This window comes from Oncorhynchus gorbuscha, linkage group LG10 (genome assembly GCF_021184085.1).
Source record: "Oncorhynchus gorbuscha isolate QuinsamMale2020 ecotype Even-year linkage group LG10, OgorEven_v1.0, whole genome shotgun sequence".
NCBI classification, from domain to species: domain Eukaryota; kingdom Metazoa; phylum Chordata; class Actinopteri; order Salmoniformes; family Salmonidae; genus Oncorhynchus; species Oncorhynchus gorbuscha.
Genome location: NC_060182.1, coordinates 95,414,460 through 95,432,115, shown reverse-complemented (window position 1 = coordinate 95,432,115; position 17,656 = coordinate 95,414,460). Strand labels below are relative to the sequence as shown.

Genomic DNA, 17,656 nt, shown 5'->3' with positions numbered 1-17,656 from the left:
ATGTCTATAGGGTCTATGGTGATGTCTATAGGGTCTATGGTGATGTCTACAGGGTCTATGGTGATGTCTACAGGGTCTATGGTGATGTCTACAGGGTCTATGGTGATGTCTATAGGGTCTATGGTGATGTCTATAGGGTCTATGGTGATGTCTATAGGGTCTATGGTGATGTCTATAGGGTCTATGGTGATGTCTACAGGGTCTATGGTGATGTCTACAGGGTATATGGTGATGTCTACAGGGTCTATGGTGATGTCTACAGGGTCTATGGTGATGTCTATAGTGGTCTATAGGGTCTATGGTGATGTCTATAGGGTCTGTCTCTATAGGGTCTATGGTGATGTCTATAGGGTCTATGGTGATGTCTATAGGGTCTATGGTGATGTCTATAGGGTCTATGGTGATGTCTATAGGGTCTATGGTGATGTCTATAGGGTCTATGGTGATGTCTATAGGGTCTATGGTGATGTCTACAGGGTCTATGGTGATGTCTATAGGGTCTATGGGGTCTATGGTGATGTCTATAGGGTCTATGGTGATGTCTATAGGGTCTATGGTGATGTCTATAGGGTCTATGGTGATGTCTATAGGGTCTATGGTGATGTCTACAGGGTCTATGGTGATGTCTACAGGGTCTATGGTGATGTCTATAGGGTCTGTCTATAGGGTCTATGGTGATGTCTATAGGGTCTATGGTGATGTCTACAGGGTCTATGGTGATGTCTACAGGGTCTATGGTGATGTCTACAGGGTCTATGGTGATGTCTATAGGGTCTATGGTGATGTCTATAGGGTCTATGGTGATGTCTATAGGGTCTATGGTGATGTCTATAGGGTCTATGGTGATGTCTATAGGGTCTATGGTGATGTCTATAGGGTCTATGGTGATGTCTATAGGGTCTATGGTGATGTCTATAGGGTCTATGGTGATGTCTATAGGGTCTATGGTGATGTCTATAGGGTCTATGGTGATGTCTATAGGGTCTATGGTGATGTCTACAGGGTCTATGGTGATGTCTACAGGGTCTATGGTGATGTCTAGGGTCTATGGTGATGTCAGGGTCTATGGTGATGTCTACAGGGTCTATGTGATGAGGGTCTATGGTGATGTCTATAGGGTCTATGGTGATGTCTATAGGGTCTATGGTGATGTCTATAGGGTCTATGGTGATGTCTATAGGGTCTATGGTGATGTCTATAGGGTCTATGGTGATGTCTATAGGGTCTATGGTGATGTCTACAGGGTCTATGGTGATGTCTATAGGGTCTATGGTGATGTCTATAGGGTCTATGGTGATGTCTATAGGGTCTATGGTGATGTCTATAGGGTCTATGGTGATGTCTATAGGGTCTATGGTGATGAGGGTCTATGGTGATGTCTATAGGGTCTATGGTGATGTCTATAGGGTCTATGGTGATGTCTATAGGGTCTATGGTGATGTCTATAGGGTCTATGGTGATGTCTATAGGGTCTATGGTGATGTCTATAGGGTCTATGGTGATGTCTATAGGGTCTATGGTGATGTCTATAGGGTCTATGGTGATGTCTATAGGGTCTATGGTGATGTCTATGGTGATGTCTATAGGGTCTATGGTGATGTCTATAGGGTCTATGGTGATGTCTACAGGGTCTATGGTGATGTCTATAGGGTCTGTCTATAGGGTCTATGGTGATGTCTATAGGGTCTATGGTGATGTCTATAGGGTCTGTCTATAGGGTCTATGGTGATGTCTATAGGGTCTATGGTGATGTCTATAGGGTCTATGGTGATGTCTATAGGGTCTATGGTGATGTCTATAGGGTCTATGGTCATGTCTATAGGGTCTATGGTGATGTCTATAGGGTCTATGGTGATGTCTATAGGGTCTATGGTGATGTCTATAGGGTCTATGGTGATGTCTATAGGGTCTATGGTGATGTCTACAGGGTCTATGGTGATGTCTACAGGGTCTATGGTGATGTCTATGGTGATGTCAGGGTCTATGGTGATGTCTACAGGGTCTATGGTGATGTCTATAGGGTCTATGGTGATGTCTATAGGGTCTATGGTGATGTCTATAGGGTCTATGGTGATGTCTATAGGGTCTATGGTGATGTCTATAGGGTCTATGGTGATGTCTATAGGGTCTATGGTGATGTCTACAGGGTCTATGGTGATGTCTACAGGGTCTATGGTGATGTCTATAGGGTCTATGGTGATGTCTACAGGGTCTATGGTGATGTCTACAGGGTCTATGGTGATGTCTATAGGGTCTATGTGATGAGGGTCTGTCTGATGTCTAGGGTCTATGGTGTCTATAGGGTCTATGGTGATGTCTATAGGGTCTATGGTGATGTCTATAGGGTCTATGGTGATGTCTACAGGGTCTATGGTGATGTCTACAGGGTCTATGGTGATGTCTACAGGGTCTATGGTGATGTCTACAGGGTCTGTCTATAGGGTCTATGGTGATGTCTATAGGGTCTATGGTGATGTCTACAGGGTCTATGGTGATGTCTACAGGGTCTATGGTGATGTCTATAGGGTCTATGGTGATGTCTATAGGGTCTATGGTGATGTCTATAGGGTCTATGGTGATGTCTATAGGGTCTATGGTGATGTCTAGGGTCTATGGTGATGTCTATAGGGGTGATGTCTATAGGGTCTATGGTGATGTCTATAGGGTCTATGGTGATGTCTATAGGGTCTATGGTGATGTCTACAGGGTCTATGGTGATGTCTACAGGGTCTGTCTATAGGGTCTATGGTGATGTCTATGGTGATGTCTATAGGGTCTATGGTGATGTCTATAGGGTCTATGGTGATGTCTACAGGGTCTATGGTGATGTCTATAGGGTCTGTCTATAGGGTCTATGGTGATGTCTATAGGGTCTATGGTGATGTCTATAGGGTCTGTCTATAGGGTCTATGGTGATGTCTATAGGGTCTATGGTGATGTCTATAGGGTCTATGGTCATGTCTATAGGGTCTATGGTGATGTCTATAGGGTCTATGGTGATGTCTATAGGGTCTATGGTGATGTCTATAGGGTCTATGGTGATGTCTATAGGGTCTATGGTGATGTCTATAGGGTCTATGGTGATGTCTATAGGGTCTATGGTGATGTCTATAGGGTCTATGGTGATGTCTACAGGGTCTATGGTGATGTCTACAGGGTCTATGGTGATGTCTATAGGGTCTATGGTGATGTCTATAGGGTCTATGGTGATGTCTATAGGGTCTATGGTGATGTCTATAGGGTCTATGGTGATGTCTATAGGGTCTATGGTGATGTCTACAGGGTCTATGGTGATGTCTACAGGGTCTATGGTGATGTCTACAGGGTCTATGGTGATGTCTACAGGGTCTATGGTGATGTCTACAGGGTCTATGGTGATGTCTACAGGGTCTGTCTATAGGGTCTACAGGTGATGTCTATAGGGTCTATGGTGATGTCTATAGGGTCTATGGTGATGTCTATAGGGTCTATGGTGATGTCTATAGGGTCTATGGTGATGTCTACAGGGTCTATGGTGATGTCTATAGGGTCTATGGTGATGTCTATAGGGTCTATGGTGATGTCTATAGGGTCTATGGTGATGTCTATAGGGTCTACGGTCATGTCTATAGGGTCTATGGTGATGTCTATAGGGTCTATGGTGATGTCTATAGGGTCTATGGTGATGTCTATAGGGTCTATGGTGATGTCTACAGGGTCTATGGTGATGTCTACAGGGTCTATGGTGATGTCTAGGGTCTATGGTGATGTCTAGGGTCTATGGTGATGTCTATAGGGTCTATGGTGATGTCTATAGGGTCTATGGTGATGTCTATAGGGTCTATGGTGATGTCTATAGGGTCTATGGTGATGTCTATAGGGTCTATGGTGATGTCTATAGGGTCTATGGTGATGTCTATAGGGTCTATGGTGATGTCTATAGGGTCTATGGTGATGTCTATAGGGTCTATGGTGATGTCTATAGGGTCTATGGTGATGTCTATAGGGTCTATGGTGATGTCTATAGGGTCTATGGTGATGTCTATAGGGTCTATGGTGATGTCTACAGGGTCTATGGTGATGTCTACAGGGTCTGTCTATAGGGTCTATGGTGATGTCTATAGGGTCTATGGTGATGTCTACAGGGTCTATGGTGATGTCTACAGGGTCTGTCTATAGGGTCTATGGTGATGTCTATAGGGTCTATGGTGATGTCTATAGGGTCTATGGTGATGTCTATAGGGTCTATGGTGATGTCTATAGGCTCTGTCTATAGGGTCTATGGTGATGTCTACAGGGTCTGTCTATAGGGTCTATGGTGATGTCTACAGGGTCTATGGTGATGTCTATAGGGTCTATGGTGATGTCATCGTAGACAGTGGGATGGGACGACTAATGTTCAGGTCAGCAGATATTTCAATAATGATTATTTGGCTAAAATCAGGATTTCACAAGTTCTCACATCTTTCTAATTTGGGAAGGGACATTGGGCCATCTGCAGAGTTTGCGTTTAGGGTGATGTCTATAGGGTCCAATGTCTATAGGGGGTGACTTCGCTATGGTGAATACAGGGGTGTCTATAGGGTCTATGGTGATGTCTATAGGGGGTGACTACAGGGTCCAATGTCTATGGGGGTGACTTTGCCAATCGTCATGGGGGTGACTTTGCCAATCGCATGGGGGTGACTTTGCCAATCGTCATGGGGGTGACTACAGGGCCAATGTCATGGGGGTGACTTTGTCAATGGTGCATGGGGGTGACTTAGGGTCTAATCGTCATGGGGGTGACTATTGTCCAATCGTCATGGGGGTGACTATTTGCCAATCGTCATGGGGGTGACTTTGTCCAATGTCGCATGGGGGTGACTTTGCCAATCGTCATAGGGGGTGACTTTGCTAATCGTCATGGGGGTGACTTTGCTAAGGGTCGCATGGGGGTGACTTTGCCAATCGCATGGGGTGACTTTGCCAATCGCATGGGGGTGACTTTGCCAATCGCATGGGGGTGACTTTGCCAATCGTCATGGGGGTGACTTTGCCAATCGCATAGGGGGTGACTTTGCCAATCGCATGGGGGTGACTTTGCCAATCGCATGGGGGTGACTTTGCCAATCGCATGGGGGTGACTTTGCCAATCGCATGGGGGTGACTTTGCCAATCGCATGGGGGTGACTTTGCCAATCGCATGGGGGTGACTTTGCCAATCGCATGGGGGTGACTTTGCCAATCGCATGGGGGTGACTTTGCCAATCGCATGGGGGTGACTTTGCCAATCGCAGGGGGGTGACTTTGCCAATCGCATGGGGGTGACTTTGCCAATCGCATGGGGGTGACTTTGCCAATCGCATGGGGGTGACTTTGCCAATCGCATGGGGGTGACTTTGCCAATCGCATGGGGGTGACTTTGCCAATCGCATGGGGGTGACTTTGCCAATCGCATGGGGGTGACTTTGCCAATCGCATGGGGGTGACTTTGCCAATCGCATGGGGGTGACTTTGCCAATCGCATGGGGGTGACTTTGCCAATCGCATGGGGGTGACTTTGCCAATCGCATGGGGGTGACTTTGCCAGGGTCTTTGCCACATCGCATGGGGGTGACTTTGCCAATCGCATGGGGGTGACTTTGCCAATCGCATGGGGGTGACTTTGCCAATCGCATGGGGGTGACTTTGCCAATCGCATGGGGGTGACTTTGCCAATCGCATGGGGGTGACTTTGCCAATCGCATGGGGGTGACTTTGCCAAGGGTCGCATGGGGGTGACTTAGGGTCATGGTGATCGCATGGGGGTGACTTTGCCAATCGCATGGGGGTGACTTTGCCAATCGCATGGGGGTGACTTTGCCAATCGCATGGGGGTGACTTTGCCAATCGCATGGGGGTGACTTTGCCAATCGCATGGGGGTGACTTTGCCAATCGCATGGGGGTGACTTTGCCAATCGCATGGGGGTGACTTTGCCAATCGCATGGGGGTGACTTTGCCAATCGCATGGGGGTGACTTTGCCAATCGCATGGGGGTGACTTTGCCAATCGCATGGGGGTGACTTCGCCAATCGTATGGGGGTGACTTCGCCAATCGTATGGGGGTGACTTCGCCAATCGTATGGGGGTGACTTCGCCAATCGTATGGGGGTGACTTCGCCAATCGTATGGGGGTGACTTCGCCAATCGTATGGGGGTGACTTCGCCAATCGTATGGGGTGACTTCGCCAATCGTATGGGGGTGACTTCGTCCAATCGTATGGGGGTGACTTCGCCAATCGTATGGGGGTGACTTCGCCAATTGAGTTAGTACTTTATCTTACCATTATTACTGCTGGGCAGGCTCATTATCATTACATATGATACATGATTCATTACTTTAATGTATTATGATGGTTACCTGTCCCTGTAGCTTGTGGAGCTCCTCTACCAGCTGTCCAGATTCATGCTGCATGTTCTTTACCGTGGTGATCACCTGCATCTTCCACTCCTCCATCTTCTTCACCTGGATACATTACAATACATACATTAGCCTCATCTATATTAGGCACATTCCAATACATACATTAGCCTCAGCTACATTAGGCACATTCCAATACATACATTAGCCTCAGCTACATTAGGCACATTCCAATACATACATTAGCCTCAGCTACATTAGGCACATTCCAATACATACATTAGCCTCAGCTACATTAGCCTCAGCTACATTAGGCACCTTCCAATACATACATCAGCCTCAGCTACATCAGCCTCAGCTACATCAGCCTCAGCTACATCAGCCTCAGCTACATCAGCCTCAGCTACATCAGCCTCAGCTACATCAGCCTCAGCTACATCAGCCTCAGCTACATTAGCCTCAGCTACATTGAATAATGTTTTTATGTCCTGTGAGACACAAGGCACAGTTCTGTTAAAACAGACAAAATGCTAAATATCTTGTCTTGCCTGTTGTTTCAATGTGTCCCTGTCCTGCAGCAGCTCTTCAAACTGGTTGGAGCTGACGCCTCCAGAGTCTCCTGCCTGCAGCACCGACACCAGGGTCTGGCACTTCTGGGTCAGCGCGTCGATCTCAATGTCCTTCTCTCTGATAATAACAACAACAACAACAATGATGACAATAATAAGAAGAAAAGGAAATTGTATTTGCATACTCAAGGACAGGAAAATATAATTAAATAGCACATTGATACATGACATTACCAAGTAGGGCACAGTACACTAGAAGGGGCAAGCTGGCACCAAAACACATTATATATATAATAACAATTTCTTACACATACATATATATACACTACCGTTCAAAAGTTTGGGGTCACTTAGAAATGTCCTTGTGATTGAAAGAAAAGCACACTTTTTGTCGATTAAAATAACATCAAATTGATCAGAAATACAGTGTAGACATTGTTAAAGTTGTAAATGACTGTTGTAGCTGGAAACGGCTGATTTTTAATGGAATATCTACATAGGCGTACAGAGGCCCATTATCAGCAACAATCAAAAGGCTAATTGATCATTAGAAAACCCTTTTGCAATTATGTTAGCACAGCTGAACACTGATTAAAGAAGGAATACAACTGGCCTTCTTTAGACTAGTTGAGTATCTGGTGCATCAGCATTTGTGGGTTCGATTACAGGCTCAAAATGGCCAGAAACTAAGACCTTTCTTCTGAAACTCGTCGGTCTATTCTTGTTCTGAGAAATGAAGACTATTCCGTGTGAGTAATTGCCAGGAAACTTAAGATCTCGTACAACGCTGTGTACTATTCCCTTCACAGAACGCAAACTGGCTCTAACCAGAATAGAACGAGGAGTGGGAGGCCCCGGTGCACAACTGAGCAAGAGGACAAGTACATTAGAGTGTCTAGTTTGAGAAACAGATGCCTCACAAGTCCTCAACTGGCAGCTTCATTAAATAGTACCCCACAAAACACCAGTCTCAACGTCAACAGCGAAGAGGCGACTCCGGGATGCTGACCTTCTAGGCAGAGTTCCTCTGTCCAGTCTCAACGTCAACAGTGAAGAGGTGACTCTGGGATGCTGGCCTTCTAGGCAGAGTTCCTCTGTCCAGTGTCTGTGTTCTTTTGCCCATCTTAATCTTCTCTTTTTATTGGCCATTCTCAGATACCACCCTTTTTATTTTTATTTTTATGGACCCCAAACTCTTGAACGGTAGAGTATATAATTTAGCAGACACTTTTATTCAAATGGACTTGCACTCCCGGGAAAGGAATCCACTATCCTGGAGTAGCAAGGGCCTTGTTCTACCAATTGAGTTACTGTATTTCTGCACCAAATGTACAACACAACTACACCTGATGATCCGGGACAGGTTCTGGATGGTCTCTCTGAACATCTCCTGGCTGCCTGAGGGGTCAGACATGGTGGACAGCCTCTGGTTCTCCTGCTGGACCTTAAGGAGCACAGCTTCCTTCCCTGCTACAATGTCCATGATGCGCTGGTAGTCCCCCCTTAGCTGACTGTTCTCCCTCGTCTTCTCATTCAGCACAGCCAGCACCTAAATGAACAGAAACACATTTTACTTGAACAATCCCAAATTCTACACACATTCACCAATTTTACAGTCACTTTACACACTTTACACAATTTTAAAAAATGTGTCAATTTGTTTATTATATCCTCTTATTGTTCTGTTTTTACTGCATCTATATACTATATGTAGACTACTACTACCTCTATATACTATATGTAGACTACTACTACCTCTATATACTATATGTAGACTACTACTACCTCTATATACTATATGTAGACTACTACTACCTCTATATACTATATGTAGACTACTACTACCTCTATATACTATATGTAGACTACTACTACCTCTATATACTATATGTAGACTACTACTACCTCTATATACTATATGTAGACTACTACTACCTCTATATACTATATGTAGACTACTACTACCTCTATATACTATATGCAGACTACTACTACCTCTATATGCAGACTACTACTACCTCTATATACTATATGTAGACTACTACTACCTCTATATACTATATGTAGACTACTACTACCTCTATATACTATATGTAGACTACTACAGGTTCTATATACAGACTACTACTACCTCTATATACTATATGTAGACTACTACTACCTCTATATACTATATGTAGACTACTACTACCTCTATATACTATATGCAGACTACTACTACCTCTATATGCAGACTACTACTACCTCTATATGCAGACTACTACTACCTCTATATGCAGACTACTACTACCTCTATATGCAGACTACTACTACCTCTATATGCAGACTACCACTACCTCTATATGCAGACTACCACTACCTCTATATGCAGACTACCACTACCTCTATATGCAGACTACTACTACCTCTATATGCAGACTACTACTACCTCTATATGCAGACTACTACTACCTCTATATGCAGACTACTACTACCTCTATATGCAGACTACTACTACCTCTATATACAGACTACTACTACCTCTATATACAGACTACTACTACCTCTATATACTATATGTAGACTACTACTACCTCTATATGTAGACTACTACTACCTCTATATGTAGACTACTACTACCTCTATATACAGACTACTACTACCTCTATATACAGACTACTACTACCTCTATATACAGACTACTACTACCTCTATATACAGACTACTACTACCTCTATATACAGACTACTACTACCTCTATATACAGACTACTACTACCTCTATATACAGACTACTACTACCTCTATATACAGACTACTACTACATGTAGATTACTACTACCGCTATATACAGACTACTACTACCTCTATATACTATATGTAGATTACTACTACCTCTATATACTATATGTAGACTACTACTACCTCTATATACAGACTACTACTACCTCTATATACTATATGTAGACTACTACTACCTCTATATACTATATGTAGACTACTACTACCTCTATATACTATATGTAGACTACTACTACCTCTATATACTATATGTAGACTACTACTACCTCTATATACTATATGTAGACTACTACTACCTCTATATACTATATGTAGACTACTACTACCTCTATATACTATATGTAGACTACTACTACCTCTATATACTATATGTAGACTACTACTACCTCTATATACTATATGTAGACTACTACTACCTCTATATACTATATGTAGACTACTACTACCTCTATATGTAGACTACTACTACCTCTATATACTATATGTAGACTACTACTACCTCTATATGTAGACTACTACTACCTCTATATGTAGACTACTACTACCTCTATATACAGACTACTACTACCTCTATATACAGACTACTACTACCTCTATATACAGACTACTACTACCTCTATATACAGACTACTACTACCTCTATATACAGACTACTACTACCTCTATATACAGACTACTACTACCTCTATATACAGACTACTACTACCTCTATATACAGACTACTACTACCTCTATATACAGACTACTACTACATGTAGACTACTACTACCTCTATATACAGACTACTACTACCTCTATATACTATATGTAGATTACTACTACCTCTATATACTATATGTAGACTACTACTACCTCTATATACAGACTACTACTACCTCTATATACTATATGTAGACTACTACTACCTCTATATACTATATGTAGACTACTACTACCTCTATATACTATATGTAGACTACTACTACCTCTATATACTATATGTAGACTACTACTACCTCTATATACTATATGTAGACTACTACTACCTCTATATACTATATGTAGACTACTACTACCTCTATATACTATATGTAGACTACTACTACCTCTATATACTATATGTAGACTACTACTACCTGCAGACTATATACTATATGTAGACTACTACTACCTCTATATGTAGACTACTACTACCTCTATATACTATATGTAGACTATACTACAGACTACTATACTATATGCAGACTACTACTACCTCTATATGCAGACTACTACTACCTCTATATGCAGACTACTACTACCTCTATATGCAGACTACTACTACCTCTATATGCAGACTACTACTACCTCTATATGCAGACTACTACTACCTCTATATGCAGACTACTACTACCTCTATATGCAGACTACTACTACCTCTATATGCAGACTACTACTACCTCTATATACAGACTACTACTACCTCTATATACAGACTACTACTACCTCTATATACAGACTACTACTACCTCTATATACTATATGTAGACTACTACTACCTCTATATGCAGACTACTACTACCTCTATATACAGACTACTACTACCTCTATATACAGACTACTACTACCTCTATATACAGACTACTACTACCTCTATATACAGACTACTACTACCTCTATATACAGACTACTACTACCTCTATATACAGACTACTACTACATCTATATACAGACTACTACTACCTCTATATACAGACTACTACTACCTCTATATACAGACTACTACTACCTCTATATACAGACTACTACTACATGTAGATTACTACTACCGCTATATACAGACTACTACTACCTCTATATACTATATGTAGATTACTACTACCTCTATATACTATATGTAGACTACTACTACCTCTATATACAGACTACTACTACCTCTATATACTATATGTAGACTACTACTACCTCTATATACTATATGTAGACTACTACTACCTCTATATACTATATGTAGACTACTACTACCTCTATATACTATATGTAGACTACTACTATGTAGATGAATACAACTACTACTACATGTATACTAGATGTAGACTAATACTACATATATACTACTACATCTATATACTATATGTAGACAAATACTACTACTACAGAAATACACTACCGATTAAAGGTTTGGGGTCACTTAGAAATGTCCTTGTTTTGGAAAGAAAAGCACATTTTTGTCCATTTTTAAAATAACATCAAATTGATCAGAAATACAGTGTAGACATTGTTAATGTTGTAAATGACTGTTGTAGCTGGAAACGGCTGAGTTTTAATGGAATATCTACATAGGTGCACAGAGGCCCATTATCAGCAACCATCACTCTTGTGTTCCAATGGCACACTGTGTTACCTAATCCAAGATTTATAATTTTAAAAGGCTAATTTGTCATTGGATAAATGCAGAACACCCGCAAAACACCAGTCTCAACGTCAACAGTGAAGAGGCGACTCCGGGATGCTGGCCTTCTACGCAGAGTTGCAAAGAAAAAGACATATCTCAGACTGGCCAATAAAAATAAAAGATCAAGATGGGCAAAAGAACACAGACACTGGACAGAGGAACTCTGCCTAGAAGGCCAGCATCCCGGAGTCGCCTCTTCACTGTTGACGTTGAGACTGGACAAAGGAACTCTGCCTAGAAGGCCAGCTTCCCGGAGTCTCCTCTTCACTGTTGACGTTGAGACTGGACAAAGGAACTCTGCCTAGAAGGCCAGCATCCCGGAGTCGCCTCTTCACTGTTGACGTTGAGACTGGACAGAGGAACTCTGCCTAGAAGGCCAGCATCCCGGAGTCATACTCAACTAGTCCGAAGGCCAGTTTTATTCCTTCTTTAATCAGAACAACAGTTTTCAGCTGTGCTAACATAATTGCAAAAGGGTTTTCAAATTAATGATCAATTAGTCTTTTAAAATAATAAACTTGGATTAGGTAACACAATGTGCCATTGGAACACAATAGTGATGGTTGCTCATAATGGGCCTCTGTGCGTCTATGTAGATATTCCATTAAAATAACCTGCCCGTTTCCAGGTACAATAGTCAATTACAACATTAACAATGTCTACACTGTATTTCTGATCAATTTGATGTTATTTAAAAAAAATGGACAACAGAAAAACAACTTTCAAAAACAAGGACATTTCTAAATGACCCCAAACTTTTGAACAGTAGTGTACATACAGTCTACTTGGCAAATAAAGTTTACTCTGACCTGCTCTCTCTCCACGGCGTAAGCCTGCAGTTGCTGCTGGAGGAACATCACGTCCTGGCTGTGGCCCCCCAGGGAGACTCGAGCATGCAGTGCCTGGATCTCCAGGTCCTTGAGAGAAATACAAAATCGGTATCCTTCAATAAGACAAACTGTTACATCGACCTCAAAACATGGTTAAACTATACATTTGATATCATGGATGGCCCAAGTCCTTGTATCCATAGTAGGGTCCAGACGTTACATTCCTCCAGCCCCATCCCTCGGCTTTTTTTTAACGAAAACAGTTGTTTCAACTGCATATTGCCCTTTTAAAAAAAACGACATACCTTCTGCAAGAGCATCTGGGAGAGTTTCCCAATCTCCTCTCTGGAGACCACCAGTTGGGCCAGCTGTCTGGTCAGGTTTATGTTCTTCTCATTCAGCTGGCTGATTTCAGTCTCCTTCTCCTTGATGCCCTTCGGGTTTATTAGCAAGAAGGCCACAGTTGCTCAAGTCAAGTTCGATGGATGATGTCATTACATTTATTTTCATTTTTTTTGTTGTTGTTGTCATTTAACAGAAATCAGGTTATTTATTTGATTATTATTATAATATTAAATAATAAAATGCAGGAAATACCTTCACCAGACGGTTTATCTCCACCTTTGACAGGTCATGTTTCTCGTTGTCGTTCTCTCCGTTATTCAGGGACGACTGGGTCTTGTCTTCCTGTTGGAGGATGACCACTTCCTGTTCCTGGGAGGAGTGGGTGTGGCCGAGGTGATCTACTTCCTGCTGCAGGCGCCCAATCTCCTCGTCCTTGGCTTGGATCAGCCTATCGTAGTTCTCTCTGCTCTGCTCGTGGCGTTGGTGGGCCTGCTCCAACTCATTTTGCTGCGCCAGGAGAGACTGCTGGGAGGAGAGGAGGTGACCTCGCTGCTCCTCCACTCTCCTCTTCAGGGAGTGGCCCTCCTCCTCCAGTCCGTCTCTGGTGCTCTTCAGCTGGCTGATCTCATTCTCCAGTTCTGTGATTAACATTGTATGTAAATCTGAATGTGACTGTCGTCAATGAGGCAATTCCTTTCTGCAAGGCTATGAGACTGCGACTTAAAAAAATAAAAAAGTTTAAAGGTATTTTTCGCGACCCTTTGCGTGAGTTAAATTTTTAATTGTTCGCACTGAACATTCTACCTGGTCACCTGAATCAAAACTTCCTATTTTCTGGGGCGGATAAAACCATGAATTTGATTAAACAGTAAAAAGGCATTATTCTCGCTGTACTGAAAGTGTCTGCCCTACTGCTGTGCCCGGTGCGCTGGGACCGGCTGCTGTAATGACAGAGTCTTCTCACACCTCTCAGAAGTGCGTGAAAACTACTACTTTGGAAGCAATAAAATTGTCCAAATTAAAAAAGAGAGGACGGTCAACGCTTTCTTGTAGGTGTAATGTTTATTTCATTAACGCTCATTACCGAGCGCAAAACACACCTATTTAACAAAACAAGACATCTGATCTGACAGGGCTTTGAAATATGTAGCACGACGGCCATCACAAGTCAACTCGGCCACATTGCTACGTAATTTTTAAATTAGTATTTACATTTACTGTTAAATTAATACGTGGTGTTATATTTAAAAAGTTAACGACATAGCTAATGTGTTTTGAGTTTTTACTTCCTCAGGTGGTAAATTAGAACCAATCGAATTAGGCCTATATATAAAATGTTAGTGCATCGTACATAAAAGATGAAGGAAAATGAATCTCAATCGAACCCCCCAAAAAAAATCTAAATTCTGGAGCGCTATTTTGACAGTAAGATATAACAAAAACTTTTGCATAATGTTCAACCCAAAACTCATAACAATCATTGGATAATATATATATTTTAATCATGCATTCCTGTTTGGACTGTTAGATGTAACAACATATTTACTGAATATGATTCCACTAGTCTATTGCCCTTCCTAATATAGTATTGTGAACGACTTTATCATTACTTTATAAGATGACTCGTATAAAGTCAGCGCCAAGTCTTGGACCAAAAGGCTTCTCAAGAGTTTTTACCCCCAAGCCATAAGACTCCTGAACAGGTAATCAAAATGGCTACCCGGACAATCTACATTGTGTGCCTCCTCCCAACCCCTCTTTTACACTGCTGCTACTCTCTGTTTATCATATATGCATAGTCACTTTAACCATATCTACATGTACATATTACCTCAATCAGCCCACTAACCGGTTCCTGTGTATAGCCTCTCTACCGCGTGTAGCGCCTCTACCGCGTGTAGCGCCTCTACCGCGTGTAGCGCCTCTACCGCGTGTAGCGCCTCTACCGCGTGTAGCGCCTCTACCGCGTGTAGCGCCTCTACCGCGTGTAGCGCCTCTACCGCGTGTAGCGCCTCTACCGCGTGTAGCGCCTCTACCGCGTGTAGCGCCTCTACCGCGTGTAGCGCTACCTAGCGCCTCTACCGCGTGTAGCGCGCCTCTACCGCGTGTAGCGCCTCTACCGCGTGTAGCGCCTCTACCGCGTGTAGCGCCTCTACCGCGTGTAGCGCCTCTACCGCGTGTAGCGCCTCTAGCGCCTCTACCGTGTAGCGCCTCTACCGCGTGTAGCGCCTCTACCGCGTGTAGCGCCTCTACCGCGTGTAGCGCCTCTACCGCGTGTAGCGCCTCTACTGTTATTTTTCACTGTCATTTATTGTAGTTTATTTCTTTACATACCTATTTTTTACTTACAAATTGCACCATTGGTTAGGGCCTGTAAGCATTTCACTGCATTTCACTTGTTGTATTCGGCGCACGTGACGAATAAAGTTTGATTCGAAATGTATTTATTGTGTGACGGCTAGAAAGCTTTTGTGGGGTGTGACCCCAAATCATGGGCTGGTGCCACCAATGGAAAGCCTGGAGCCATAACAATATACACAGACGAAATCACATCATATTATAAACAACAGCAGAACAGCTAATTCTATTTACCTGTGATGATGTCCAGGGTGCGTGGCTCGGACAGGCCGGAGGGCTGGGGTCTGCTCTGCTGGTCCCTGAGGCGATCGATCTCCTCCTGATAGGGTGATCATCAGTTATTACACTTTTATTGCATTTTTCATTACATTAACGAATCATCTAAAAGTGCTTTTAAAGTGGTGTGGTGGTGGGGGGGGGGGACAATGCAATTTTAAAAACAAAAACAAATAACTAATGATTAGATGGACAATCATGACAAGCCGGGTAGATCAGTCACGACAGGCCGGGTAGATCAGTCACGACAGGCCGGGTAGATCAGTATTGGCAGGCCGGGTAGTTCAGTATTGGCAGGCCGGGTAGTTCAGTATTGGCAGGCCGGGTAGTTCAGTATTGGCAGGCCGGGTAGTTCAGTCACGACAGGCCGGGTAGATCAGTCACGACAGGCCGGGTAGATCAGTCACGACAGGCCGGGTAGATCAGTCACGACAGGCCGGGTAGATCAGTCACGACAGGCCGGGTAGATCAGTCACGACAGGCCGGGTAGATCAGTCACGACAGGCCGGGTAGTTCAGTATTGGCAGGCCGGGTAGTTCAGTATTGGCAGGCCGGGTAGTTCAGTATTGGCAGGCCGGGTAGATCAGTCATGACAGGCCGGGTAGATCAATCATGACAGGCCGGGTAGTTCAATCATGACAGGCCGGGTAGGTAGATCAGTCATGACAGGCCGGGTAGTTCAATCATGACAGGCCGGGTAGTTCAGTCATGACAGGCCGGGTAGGTAGATCAGTCATGACAGGCCGGGTAGTTCAGTCATGACAGGCCGGGTAGTTCAGTCATGACAGGCCGGGTAGTTCAGTCATGACAGGCCGGGTAGGTAGATCAGTCATGACAGGCCGGGTAGTTTAGTCATGACAGGCCGGGTAGGTAGATCAGTCATGACAGGCCGGGTAGATCAGTGAGAAGGGTAAGAGCGGAGTTGACGAACTTTAATTTCCCCGAGGGGAAAAGTAACTTAGGCACACAGTACGGTCTCAACGTGTACTCGTCACTATCCAAATAAACCATAATGAATAGCATAACAGATATATTGCACGTTACCCATGTCATACATATTGTAGACCTACCTTCAGGTGGCTGTTGTCTTCCTTCATGCCTCCCAGCTGCTTGTCCTTCTCCTCCAGAGCTCCTCTCAGGGTCTCAGCCTCCTGGGTGGCTGCCTGGACCCCGGCCTCCAGCTCCCTCTGGGTGGCGGCCATGTTGGCTCTCAGACTCTCCGTGAAGGAGTCCTTCTCCTGGAGATTCGCATTTAGAATTATTAAAAACATGTTGTTGTTTTTTTAAAGGTGCAATCTGCAATTCCTACATGCATTTTTTGGACTTGTAAATTAATGATACATAGGCATTGATTCTAAAAACTATATATATATATATTTATATATATATATATATAAAACTTATATATCTAACCCCATCGGAACGCAAACGTTTCAATCCATTGTTTGTAAACAACGTAATTGTAAACAAACGCTGTATACATATATACCAACACATGTTTACAATTATCATGTTGATCTTGTAGTCAGTCCTTGTCTCCATAGCTTGGTCTACGAATTATGAGAGTCGTAACATTTCGGGAGCCATATCTATCCTTAATACCCCCGAAAGGTGGCGGGCGTGACCGCTTCGTAGTCGTTTTAACTACAGATTGACCCTTTAAAATGTCAGAAAGGTCTGTCACAGAGTTAGATAAAAAGGACTCATGGATATATATAAACC

At 43.3% G+C, this 17,656-nt stretch overlaps 1 protein-coding gene across 1 annotated transcript in view; it reads right to left on the bottom strand.

The window, feature by feature from the left end:
- The window catches only part of trip11 (thyroid hormone receptor interactor 11), a 74,023-nt gene that overhangs the window by 27,040 nt on the left and 29,327 nt on the right, over positions 1-17,656 (bottom strand). The window contains exons 13-20 of the mRNA XM_046367540.1: positions 17,005-17,172; positions 15,893-15,977; positions 13,553-13,938; positions 13,261-13,389; positions 12,935-13,042; positions 8,279-8,481; positions 6,912-7,050; positions 6,364-6,468 (exon numbers count right to left, since the gene is read on the bottom strand). Of these exons, the coding sequence (XP_046223496.1) occupies positions 6,364-6,468; positions 6,912-7,050; positions 8,279-8,481; positions 12,935-13,042; positions 13,261-13,389; positions 13,553-13,938; positions 15,893-15,977; positions 17,005-17,172 (1,323 nt within the window). The remainder of the gene's footprint in view (positions 1-6,363; positions 6,469-6,911; positions 7,051-8,278; positions 8,482-12,934; positions 13,043-13,260; positions 13,390-13,552; positions 13,939-15,892; positions 15,978-17,004; positions 17,173-17,656) is intronic.